Source organism: Carcharodon carcharias, chromosome 10, assembly GCF_017639515.1.
Source record: "Carcharodon carcharias isolate sCarCar2 chromosome 10, sCarCar2.pri, whole genome shotgun sequence".
NCBI classification, from domain to species: Eukaryota; Metazoa; Chordata; class Chondrichthyes; order Lamniformes; family Lamnidae; genus Carcharodon; species Carcharodon carcharias.
In genome coordinates this window covers 15,065,215-15,077,750 of record NC_054476.1, presented here as the reverse complement: position 1 = coordinate 15,077,750, position 12,536 = coordinate 15,065,215, and the positions used below count along the sequence as shown (strand labels likewise).

At 44.1% G+C, this 12,536-nt stretch overlaps 1 protein-coding gene across 1 annotated transcript in view; it reads left to right on the top strand.

Moving 5' to 3' along the window:
* ano3 (anoctamin 3) overlaps positions 1 to 12,536 on the top strand; it is a 599,584-nt gene that overhangs the window by 521,068 nt on the left and 65,980 nt on the right. Inside the window, exon 23 of the mRNA XM_041198368.1 lies at positions 2,497 to 2,642. Within this exon, the coding sequence (XP_041054302.1) occupies positions 2,497 to 2,642 (146 nt within the window). The remainder of the gene's footprint in view (positions 1 to 2,496; positions 2,643 to 12,536) is intronic.

Below are 12,536 nucleotides of genomic sequence, written 5' to 3'. Positions count from 1 at the left end.
GGTTGGATGGTATTTATTTTAATGCAAGGAGTCTGATGAAGAAGGCAGATGAGTTGGGGGCACAAATTAACACATGGAAGTGTGATGTCATTGCTGTCACAGAGACATGGTTGAGAGAGGGGCAGGATTGGCAGCTCAATATTCCAGGATATAGGGTCTTCAAGCGAGACAGTGAAGGAGGTAAAAGATGAGGGGGTATCACGATATTGATCAAGGAATCAATTGCAGCAATAAGGAGGGAAGACATCTTAGAAAGCTCCTGAAATGAAGCAATATGGTTAGAACTTAAAAACAAAAAAGGAGCAATCACATTGCTAGGAGTGTACTAGAGGCCCCCAAACAGTCAGAGAGAAATAGAAGAGCAGGTATGTAGGCAAATTTCAGAAAAGTGTAAAAATAATAGGGTAGGAATAGTGGGGGATTTCAACTTCCTCAACATTAACTGGGTTAGTCATAGTGTGATAGGTTTAGAGGGAGTGGAATTTTTAAAATTCATCCATGAATGCTTTGTAAGCCAGTACGTAGAAGGTCCTACAAAAGAGGGGGAATTTTAGGGAATGAAGCTGGGCAAGTGGTAGAGGTATCAGTTGGGGAGCATTTTGCAAACAGCAATCATAACTCTGATAGATGCAAGGTTGTTATGCAAAAGGACAAGGATGGGCCAGAAATCAGAGTCCTAAATTGGGAAAAAGCCAATTTTAATAAGATCAGATCTGATTTGGCCAGAGTGGACATGGAGCAGCTACTTTTAGGTGAATCTGCATCAGAGCAGCGGGACTCTGTCAAGAAGGAAATAGGGAGAGCACAGGACCAACATATTCCAGTGAAGACAAAGGGTGGAACCAACAAATCCGGGGAACCCTGGATGTCAAGGGATATACAGGATTGGATAAAGAGAAAGAGGGAGGCTTATGGCACATACAGGGCTCAAAATAGTGGAAGCCTGAGAGGAGTATAGAATGTGTAGGGGGGAATTTAAAAAGGAAATTAGGAGAGCAAAAATGGGGTATGAGAAAACGTTGACAGGTAAAACAAAGGAAAATCCAAAGTTATTTTACAAGTACATGAAGAGTAAGAGGATAACTAGAGAAAGGGTAGAGCCCATTAAGGACCTTTCTGTTCATGATGCAGCATTACTTATGTCTGCCTCCAACGACTAACCGAGTGTTGCAGCAGTCTCTCTTTATAGATATTCATTTATGCATGCTCTGCTCAAAATTAAGACATGTCCTTGGTTTGTTGTCTTCTGATGCTTCATCCTGAGCTGTTTTTAATCAGTGGTGGTTAGGAACTCAGGAATGATGAGGAATGCAGTTGGTAGGATTCAAATCTCCATGGGAAAACCCCAGTGGATTTCAACTCGCACCACCTTAACTACAACTCATTACCCATGTGGGACTTCAAATGATGACTCTGGGATTAAGAGTCCCATTATGTACCTGTTAAACTAGCTGAGCTGTAAACAGTGCCATGGGAATCAATTACATCCATTTGAAAGGGAACAAAAGGCCTTAGTTTAACATTTAATCTGAGACATCACAACTCTAAGTGCAGCAGTCTCCTGGAATACCAACCTTGATTTCCGTGTTCAAGTCCTGGAGCAGGATTTGAACCTACAGCCTTCTGAGCTAGAGGTCAGGGTATTGCCAACTGAGCCATGGTAGTGGTGACAACGTTAGTGGTGAAAATGTTAAATTAGGAAGTGCTCTTTGGAGAATGGAGATTAAAAAAGAACACTTGCTTCAGTAGAGCATAGGGAAGTTCACTTTATACCCAATGCACTGTATACCATATCACAATGTGCAAAAGAGTAGAAAAATATTAGTATTCCTCAATACTAATCACAGTCACATCAATGTGAGAAAAATCTCCCATTAATAAATAGTTAAATGAAGGAAAAATTAAGACCTGGGATGAAGTGGGATGTTAAAAACGCTCTTATGTGTCATGAAGGTCAGGATAAATTTTCGGTTCTCAAATGGCACAACTCGATCCTCTTTGCAAAGTCTGCCACTTAGTGGTAAGGAGAGGTAGTGCAAATGGTTTGATTGAGCTTCAAGTAAAAACAGTGATGCACACTTTTGTCATTTTTCCACATTCACGGCATCCTGGTTTATCCAATTACCAAATCACTGTAATTATAATTTTCTGTCATATCTGGGAAAATAAACACAGTGAAGCCCTAAGGTGTGAGTTGCTTGTGATTTTCTGAATGCAGAAATTGTTATGCAGAATGTCCATATTTATATTTATTTTACACGTGCCTGGTTATGCGCGAGAGGCTTTTCTGACTTGTCAGCAAGATTTTGTTTTATACAGAAGCTCGCAAATAAGCAATTCTGAAATACATTCTGCAGACAAACATCTTTTCATGTGCCAGTTATGTGTGAGAGACGGAAGAATGAAAGCCCGCTGAGTTGTTGTGAAATATTAATATACTGCAATGTTGGGTGGAAAATAGATCAGTTAACTGCAGTAATTTCCTGGTCTCTTTAGACTGTTGCAGAATTGGTGGTCACGAAGGAAGGTGAAGAAAGCTGGTCACAGTGTGGAGAATAAAGTCTACCTACCTCAGTGGGAGAAAGATTGGAATCTGCAACCCATGAATATCCATGGACTGATAGATGAATATTTGGAAATGGGTAAGACACAAAATACTGACAATGTGTTATACATCACTATAGCTCAATTTAATTGGATAAAGAGCGTCATGTTTTTGATTATTTAATGTCAACATTTCTGTGTGTAACTATTAAACATATCCCCTACCAATTAAGCAAGCACCGTTAATACATGCTTTAAGGAGCTAGTTCTGTTTGTTTGGTTTAATGTATGTTTTGGACTGTCAATCATAGGCAGACCATAAATGTAAATGTTATCAGAATTTACCCAGGGTGTCCATTATTCAACTCTAGAACAAAGCTGGAGATTTTAAGTGTGAAATATCTTTCATCAAATAACTTACAAAATTGTCCTTGCAGAAGAAATGAAAGCTTTTACTTATGAATTAAATGTGAAACAAGAAAACATTGAAATTTGAATTATAGAGCTTCCTGACCTAAGATTATCAGATGTCAGTCATTGAAACTTTAGATCCAGTTTCATTATACATTTGGTATGACTCTCTGCTTCAGAAAGTAGACTATATTTTTTCAGTATTTGCTGTGTTCTTTGCAAATGTTGAGACTATGCAGTGTTTCCCTCAAAATAAGTTTAGATTTAAATGTAATTGGAAGGCAACATTTCTTTAAGGAACCATCGCCTCAGAAATTCTGTTCCCCAGATGATTGTACCTCAAGGTACCCCCAAGATGTGCTGGGACCCCTTGGAAGTCCACGTGCACTGACCGTAAGGGAATTTTCCAGGAAGTTTGGACTTCCGATGGGCAATTCCCCTGCGTCTGGAGCCCTCAGAATCTGAGTTAAAGTCAGAGACTTTGGATGTTTCCAGCTCACTTACCAGAATATTTAACCAGGAAAAGTTCGGATTAAAACCAATTCTAACGACTGGGTAACCATACTACTGGCCGCTCTGACACCTCACTGGAGCCTCTGACTACACCCTGCTGGCCCCAACCCCCACCCTGGGCCCCAACCCCCACCCGGACTACTTCCCCTGAGACCACCCGACTCCCCATCCAACCACCTGACTATTCACCCCCAACTACCTGACTCCTTCCCTCAATCACCCAAATACGTCCCCACCATAAGAGGTGTGCACAGTTGAGGTAGTTCGGAGATCAAAATGTCAGCAGCCAGGAAAATAACCCTTAATAGGCCCATTAGTCACTTGTTAGCTGCCCACCTCCAATCAGAATCACAGAATAATTGCGGTGCAGGAGGCCACTTGGCCCATTGTGTCATCACTGGCTCCCCGAATGAGCATTATGATTCATTGCCATTCACCTGCCTTTTCCCTGTAACCCTGCAGTTTGTTTCTATTTAAATAATTATCTAATGCCCTCTTGAATGCCTCGATTGAACCTGCCCCCTTACACTTCCAGGCAGTGCGTTTCAGACCCAAACCACTCGCTGAGCGAAGAAGTTTTTTTCTCACATCACATTTACTTCTTTCGCAAATCACTTTAAATCTGTGCCCTCTCCTTCTTGATCCTTTTATGAGCGGGAACAGTTTCTCTCTATCTACTCTGTCCAGCCCCCTCATGATTCTGAACACCTCTATTGGATCTCCCCTTAGCCAGCTACAGTCCCAACTTCTCCAATCTATTTTCATAACTGAAGCTTCTCATCGCTGGAACTATTTTTGTAAACCTCTTGTGCACTCCCTCCAATGTGTTCACATCCTTCCTAAAGTGTGATGCCAAGAACTGTACACGATACTCCAGCAGTCAAACTAGTATCCTGGACAAGTTCAGCATAACCTCCTTGCTCTTGTACTCTATGCCCATATTAATAAAGCCCAGGATATTGTATGCTTTATTAAATGCTTTTGCCACCTCCCTGCCACCTTCAATGACTTCTGCACATATACACCCAGGTCTTTCTGCTCCTCCACACCATTTAGAGTTGTACTCCTTATTTGACATTGTCTCTCCATGTTCTTACTACCAAAATGCATCACCTCACACTCCTCTGCATTGAAGTTCATCTGCTGCCTATCTGCCCACTCCACCAACTCGTCTATGTCCTTTTGAAGTTCTGTTCTGTCTGCCTCACTGTTAACAATGCTTCTAAGTTTTGTATCATTTGCCAACTTTGAAATTGTCCCCTGCTCACCAAGATCTAGATCATTTATGTATATCAGGAAAAGCAAAGGTTCCAAAACCAACTCCTGGGGAACTCCACTGCAAACCTTCCTCCAGCCTGAATAATATCCATTAACCAGGCCTCACGGTTTCTTATTACTCAGCCAATTTTGTATTCATGTTGCTACTGTCCCTTTTATTCCATGAGCTATAACCTTTCTCACAAGTCTGTTATGCCGCACTGTATTAGATGCTTTTTGGGAGTCCATGTAAACACATCAACCCCTTTACCCTCATCAGCCCTTTCTGCTACCTCTTCAAAAAACTCCAGCAAGTTATTTAAACACGATTTTCCCTTAAGAAATCCACGCTGGCACTTCCTAATCAACCCACGTTTTTTCCATGTGACTATTAGTTTCATCCTGAATAATAGTTTCTAGAAGCTTCCCTACCACAGTTAAACTGACTGGTTTGCAATTGCTGGGCTTATCCTTACAACCTTTTTTGAACAAGGGTGTAATGTTGGCAATTCTCCAATCCTGTGATACCTCCAAGTCTAGGGAAGACTGAAAGATAACAGACAGTGCCCCTTCAATTTCTACTCTCACTCCATTCAATATTCTCAGATGCATCTCATTCAGTCCCGGTGCCTTGTTAACTTAAGTGCCGACAATTTATTCAAAACCTCCTCCTTATCAATTTTGAACCCTTCTAGTGACAGAGTTTCCTCCTCTGTCACCATGGCCTAGGCAGCATTTGCTTCCTTGGTAAAGATGCAAAGTATTTATTTAATACCTCAGCCATACCCCCGGCCTCCATGTATAAATCCCCTTTTGGTCCCTACTCGGCCCTACTCCTCCTTTTACCATCCTTTTACTATTTATGTGCCGATAAAAGACTTTGGGATTCCCCTTTATGTTAGTTGCCAGATATTTCCCATAATCCCTCTTCTCTTCTCTTATTTACTTTTTCACCTCCACCCTGAATCTTCTATATCAGCTTGGTTCACAATTGTATTTTCTACCTGACTCCTGTCGTAAGCGCACTTTTTCTTCTTTATCTTAATTTCTATCTCCTTTTTCATTCAGGGAGCCTTGGATTTGTTTGCCCTACTTTTCCTTTTCAAGGAATACACCTTGACTGTGCCTGAACCATTTCTTCTTTGAAGGTAGCCCATTGTTCAGCTACAGTTTTTCCCGCCAACCTTTGATTCCAGTCTATCCGACCCAGCTCCGTTCTTGCCCTATTGAAGTCGGCTCTCCCAGTTAATTAATTCTTACTCTGGATTGCCCATTGTCCTTTCCTACTGTCATCCTAAACCTTACCATACACTGATCAATATCTCCTAAATGTTCCCCCACTGACACTTGATCTACTTGGCCCACCTCATTTCCAAGAACCAGGCCCAACAGCATGTCTTGTTGGACTAGGCACATACTGCTGTAGAAAATTCTCCTGAACACCCTTTAGTAACTCTTGCCCCTCTCTGCCCTTTATGCTACCACTAGCTCAGTCTATATTCCGGTAACTCAAATCCCCCATTATAACTACCGTATAATGTTTGCACCACTCTGTAATTTCCCTGCAGATTTGCTTCTCTACATCCTTGCCACTAGTTGGCAGTCTATAGATTGCACCGAGCAATGTAATTGCACCCTTTTTGATCCTTAGCTCTAACCAAATTGATTCTGTCCTTGAACCCTCTGGGACATCCTCTTTCTCCAGCACTTCAATGCTCTCTTTAACCAATACTGACACCCCTCCTCCTTTTCTTCTCAATCTATCTTTTCTTGAACACCTTGTACCCAGGAATATTTAACACCCAGCCCTGGCCTTCCTTAAGCCAAGTCTCTGTTATCGCCACAACATCATAACTTCACATGGCAATCTGCACCTATAACTCACCAATCTTATTTACTATACTCTGTGCATTCACATATGTACAGTATAACCCTGATGTAGACTTCATTACTTTCCCCCTTACTCTGACTCCGCCTATTAACTTTCTATGCTCTATTCTAGTGTTATATGTCTCTCCCAGTATTTTCTGCACTTTGGCATTACTCCCTAACATTCTCTCCTGCCAAGTTAAAGCCTCCACCCCCGACCTCTCACACGCCACCCCAAACCACCCAGCAGCACCAGCAAAATGTCCCGCAAGGAGCTCAGCCCTGGCTCTCTTCAGGTGCATAGGCGCCATCTCCCCCAGAGCCAGTCCCAGTGTCCCAGGAATCTGAAGCCCTCCCTCCTGCACCCTCTTCCCAGCCACACATTCATCTGCCTTATCCTCCTATTTCTGTACTCACGGGCACGTGGCACTGGGAGTAATCCAGAGATGACTACTTTAGAGGTCCTGCTTGCTCACTTTCTACCCGGATCCCTAGATTCTGTCTACTGGACTACATTCCACCCCCCCGCCACCTTCCTACCTAAGTCATTGGTACCAACATGGACCTTGACCTCTGGCTGTTCACCCTCCCCCAGAAGAATGTCCTGAAGCCGTTCGGTGACATCCTTGGCCGTAGCATCAGGGTGGCAACATACCATCAGGCAAGGCCCCTAGTGCTTCAACAAGATCCTGCCCAAAGTTATGAAAAGAATGACAGAGTCAGAGATAGAAGTCTGTGATGACAATGGGAGTCCTAGAAACAGGAAGAGTGAAAAATGAAAGGGCTTGTTATATTGCGGTATTATTCATAAAGAGCTAGGAACCCCTAAATGATTTTTGAATATATATTCTGGTGTGCCACATTCACAGTCACATGCCAAGCAATAATATATCAATCTATCAGCCCACCATCCACTTGGAGAGCAGAAAGAAATAACTCACTGGAGCTCCAGCATTTTGAGTCCGAAACATGATTATTTCTCAACTTTGGAAATCAAAGATAAGACATGGTTTCTGCAAGTTCCGCTCTAAGTCACTCACCAGCCGGACTTGGAACTATAGTGCCGTTCCTTAGCAGTCACTGGGTCAAAATCCTGGAATCCCTTTTCTCACACCACTGTGGGTGATGGACATGGACTGCAGTGGTTCAAGAAGGCAGCTCACCACCTCCACCATCTCAAAGGATGGGCAATAAATGTTGGCCCTGGTTCTGGAACTCAAATCTTCAGTACTATTGCTGGAATGTGGTCAGGACCCATAGCCTTTGCAGTATCCAATGCTTTAAGCTGTTTTTGGATATCACGTGGAGTGAATTGAACTGGCTGAAGACTAGATCTATGACACTGGAGACCTCAGGAGGAGGCTTAGATGGATCATCCACTGGGCACTTCTGGCTGAAGAAGACTGCAAATATTTCAGCCTCCTCTCTTCTCAACCTTCTTTTTCTCCAAGAGGAACAGTCCCAATCTATCTATGTAACTGAAGTTCCTCATCTTGGAACCATTCTCGTGAATCTTTTCATGGGATGAACATTCTTTGTCTCAGCTTCCCAGGGTCAGCCAGCCCCAGGAAGTGGGGAGTGGAGGGGGAGAGATTAGGAGGACTTTTGGGGATGTTGGGAGATCAGAGGGATCATGCGGGGTGGTGGGAGATTAGAGATTTGAGGGGGACATGGGGCAGATTGGAAAGGAGGCAATGGGTCCGATTGCCAGGGGTTGAAGGTCTAAACCAGGGTCAGCAGCCATTGCTTCTTTTTAGCCAATAGCTGCCCAGGCCAGCCAGGGTTAACGCTAACACGGTGGTTAATTCTGTGGCATGCAGCTTCATTATAATATTTAAATGATCAATCGACCTCCTGTGAGTCATTTGGTTGCCGCGCTCCCTGTTAAAACTGGAAGTTGTCAGACTCAAGGTTGGTTAAAGTCGGGTTTCAGATGTGTTACATTTTTTTCCCCATCCTGCTCACTTAACCTCACCCATTTCGAGGTTTAAAATTCCGCACCTCCACCGAGTCTGGTGGTGATTTTCTTTTTTATTATATGGAATCTGCATCACAGAAAATGTCCATTTGGCCCAACTGGTCAATGTAAAATCTTTATATTCCAGATGAGCCTCATCTCGCTCTAATTAACCTGCCTCCATATCCCTCTATTCCCTCTCCCTCATGTTCTAACTATTGCTTAAGTTCATCAATGTTATCTTCCATCTCACAGGGTGATCCATTATTCACACCACTCTCTGTGTAAAGGAGTTTCTCTTAAATTCTTTATTTTGCTTATCCACTATATTTATGGCCCCCTTTCTCTAAACTCTCCCACAACTCGAAATAATTTCATAATTCACCTGGCCATGCCCCGTCTGTTCCAACCAAGCTGTTCCAGGACAGCTGGCATCACTGGCATCTACCCAGCAATGTGGAAAATTGCCCAGGTATGTCCTGTCCACCAAAAGCAGGACAAATCCAACCCAGCCAATTATCGCCCCATCAGTCTACAAGGTGCACTTGTAGCAAATCACCAAGGCTCCTTTGACAGCACTTTCCAAACCACCTAGAAGGGCAAAGGCAGCAAAGGCATGGGGACACCACCATCTTCAAGTTCCCCTCCAAGCCGCTCACCGCCCTGACTTCGAACTATATCGCCACTCCTTCACGGTCGCTGGGTCAAAATCCTGGAGCTTCCTTTCTCACGTCACTGTAGGTGTACTGGCACCACATGGACTGCAGAGGTTCAAGAAGGCAGCTCACCACCACCTTCCCAAGGGCAATTAAGGATGGGCAATAAATGCTGGCCTAGCCAGCGACACCCACACCCCATGAAGGAATAAATGAGAAAAATTAAAAGAGGTATTCAAAATCATAAGGAATCTGGACAGAATAAATTGGGATAAGCTGTTCCCACTGGTGGATCGATCAAGAACCAGAGGGGAAAGATTTAAGTTAATTGGTAAAAGGAGCATTGATGACATGAGGAATAACTTTTTCACACAGCAAATGATGAGGGTCTAGAATTCAATGCCTACAATTGTGGTGGTGGCAGGGTCAATTGAGGCATTCAGGAGGGAAATGAATTATTAACTGAAAAGAAAGAATATGCAGGCTTATGGGGAAAAGGCTGAGCAATGGCAGTAGGTGCATTGCTCATTCGAAGAGCCAGCGGACGCATGATGGACCAAATGGTCTCCTTCAGTGTTGTAACAATTCTGTGATTCTGTGAAATGTTAAATGTTGAGCCCAGCAGTTCCTGAGGGAAACCCATTCTTCTGGTGCCCTGACCTTAAATCAGATCACCCACTGCCCATCCACACCACCACCGCCCATCCACACCACCACCACACCCCCCAGCCCCCCAAGGCAAGGGCCCCTTGCCCAACTGCTAAACCCCCATTCTCTCCCCACATCCACAACTAATATTGTTAGCTTGTAAGTGGATGAGGGATGATGCTCAATTCAAAGTGGCCTAGAGGCATAGGGCAGGATCTTCCCCCCATTGGGGGGGGGGGTGGGGTTTGCGGGAGCGGGCAGGTTCCCGATCGGCACCCCCAACTGGGGACTCACCGCCATTTTACGTGGGCAGGCCAATTAAGGCCTGCCCAGCGTGATGTCTGCCAGGAAGTGCTGTGAGGTCCCTGTGCGGGCCGGAGTGGGGGGATTCCCTGAGCTGGGAATGCGCATGCGTGCGAAAGAGCGCAAATGTCTCCCTGAGGCAAAGTGCTGCCTCAGGGAGATCCGTTCAGGTTTGAAAGATTAAATAGAGATGAGAAAAAAAATTACTGACATGTCCCCTCATGTGACACTGTAACATGAGGTGGGACATGTCAATTTCCCTTATTTAGAGATTTTGTACAAATTTTAATAACCTCATGAAACCTCATCCCGCCCGTGGATGAGGTTTCATGTTTTTTCAGAAGCCCATCTGGGCTCCCGGCCTGCCCACCAACCTTATTCCCTTTAATTACTTTTTTAATGGCTTTAATAGGCCTTTGACAGTTCGGTGGGCACACAGCCGATTCGGCTGCGCGTTCGCTGAACTGAAAATCTAAATGACACGGGGTGATGTTGGGGCGCACGCCCAATGTCACCCCATGTCATTTTACGTGTCGGTGAGCGGGCCCCACCCCCTGCTCGCAGACCAGAAGATGCAGCCCATAGTTGCCTTTCAACAAAGTTCAGGTCCAAATCTTTAGCACCCTTGTGTGACATTCCCTCTGATTTACTTTTAGCAATTTGTTAATCTGGTTATGTTAATTGCATGTAATAGTTGTCAAATTAGTTTACAAGAGCATCTATTAGAAGGTAATAGTCCTGGCTTGAATAACTGCCAATTGGAAAATATACTCCTAAAGAGGAGAAAATAGCTTCAAAATTAACTGAGGAATCAATATTAGTTTAATATGAAAAAGTCATTTCAGTGTACTACCAAGAACAAATGACTCAAGCAAGACTTCAGACCTCAGGCCTTATCAGGGCTCTATCCATGAACTTGCTCCTGAATTTTAAGTGGCAAGAGTGCCCAGTGCTGAATTCGTAATCCCTGATCAAGCACACTCAGTCTAATACCCTGTCATGTACACAGAGCATCTTGTAACCACTCAAAGTCACTACAAACTGATAAAGCTGATGTTACAGTTTTTTTTTAAATTGACAACAATGAAATGTTTTGCAAGTCATGTGAAGCAGCTTAATTTCTTCGCTGAGCGAGCCACTTAAAGCCAGTTTCAATGATGCACAGTACAATTCAATCCTCCCTTCAAGCCTCTCTTATGATAAAGAATGAAAGAAGAAATTGTTGCATTTATATAGAGCCTTTCACAAACTTACGACGCTCCAAAATGATTTACAACCAATGGTGCACTTTTGAATTGTAGCCGCTATTATAATACAGGGAACACAGTGGCTGATTTCTGCCTAGTGATGCAATAAACTCTACAGTCAGATCATTATTAAAAGACATAAAATTCTGGAAATACTCAGCAGGTTTGACAGCATCTGTCGAGAGAGAGAAAGTGCAGTTAACATTTCAGGTCGGTGACCCTTTGATATAATAGATTAAGCCTGGCAAGGAAAGGTAGGTGGGGAGGAATGATTGGATGGAAAGGTCTATGATAGGTTGGAAGGCAGAAGAAATTAAGTGACAAGAGGGATGATGGTGAAAGACAAAAAGAGATAGTAATGGGACAAATGAAAAAACGAATGTGTCTAGAGGAAGTGTAGATGGAAAGACAGCATCAGTACCAACAGTTACCATCTGGGCTCATTGGAGGCCTGCCCCCACCCCCCTACCAAGGCGTAGCTCTCCCCCAGGGTCCTCCTCCCCCATGACCTCTCAAGCCCAGGTCCCCACACACCCCTTGACTCCCTTGCTGGGGGCCTGCCAGCAGCGAGACTCACAAAATCTCAGCAGTTCCAATCCAGTGCCCCCCCACCTCGAAGTACTGGAGAGCTGCCAGCCACTGATTGGCTGTCAGCTCACTGAGGCAGGCAGGACGTCCTGTCCCCGAGGGCTGGAAGTTCCGCCTCCACAGCCAATCAGCCACTAAATGGCTACAACAGGACAGGCATTCGACTATTGGGCAGGCTTGACCCCACCCAAACCCCACCCCAACATTGTGGTTGGCTGGGGCAGGGACTGCAGCACCCCATTAGATCCAGCCCATGGAACCTTTTCCATCCACCAGTGAGGGCAGAGGCAGATGGCATGGCACTGAGGTCTCAGACTGCGTTCAGTGCTCATGCTCAGGAGTAGGGCTTGAACCCTCCCAATCTTCTGACTCAGCAACAAGAGCTTCTACCAACTGAGCTATGGCTGACACCAATTTATTTAAAAAAAAGCATTTTATCATGAAATAAAACAGATTGGAAACACATTCCTGTTTCAGTGTATAGACACTATAGGCATGCTAATGGCACAGATTCACATGTTCCAGTTTAAACTGTTGCTGATT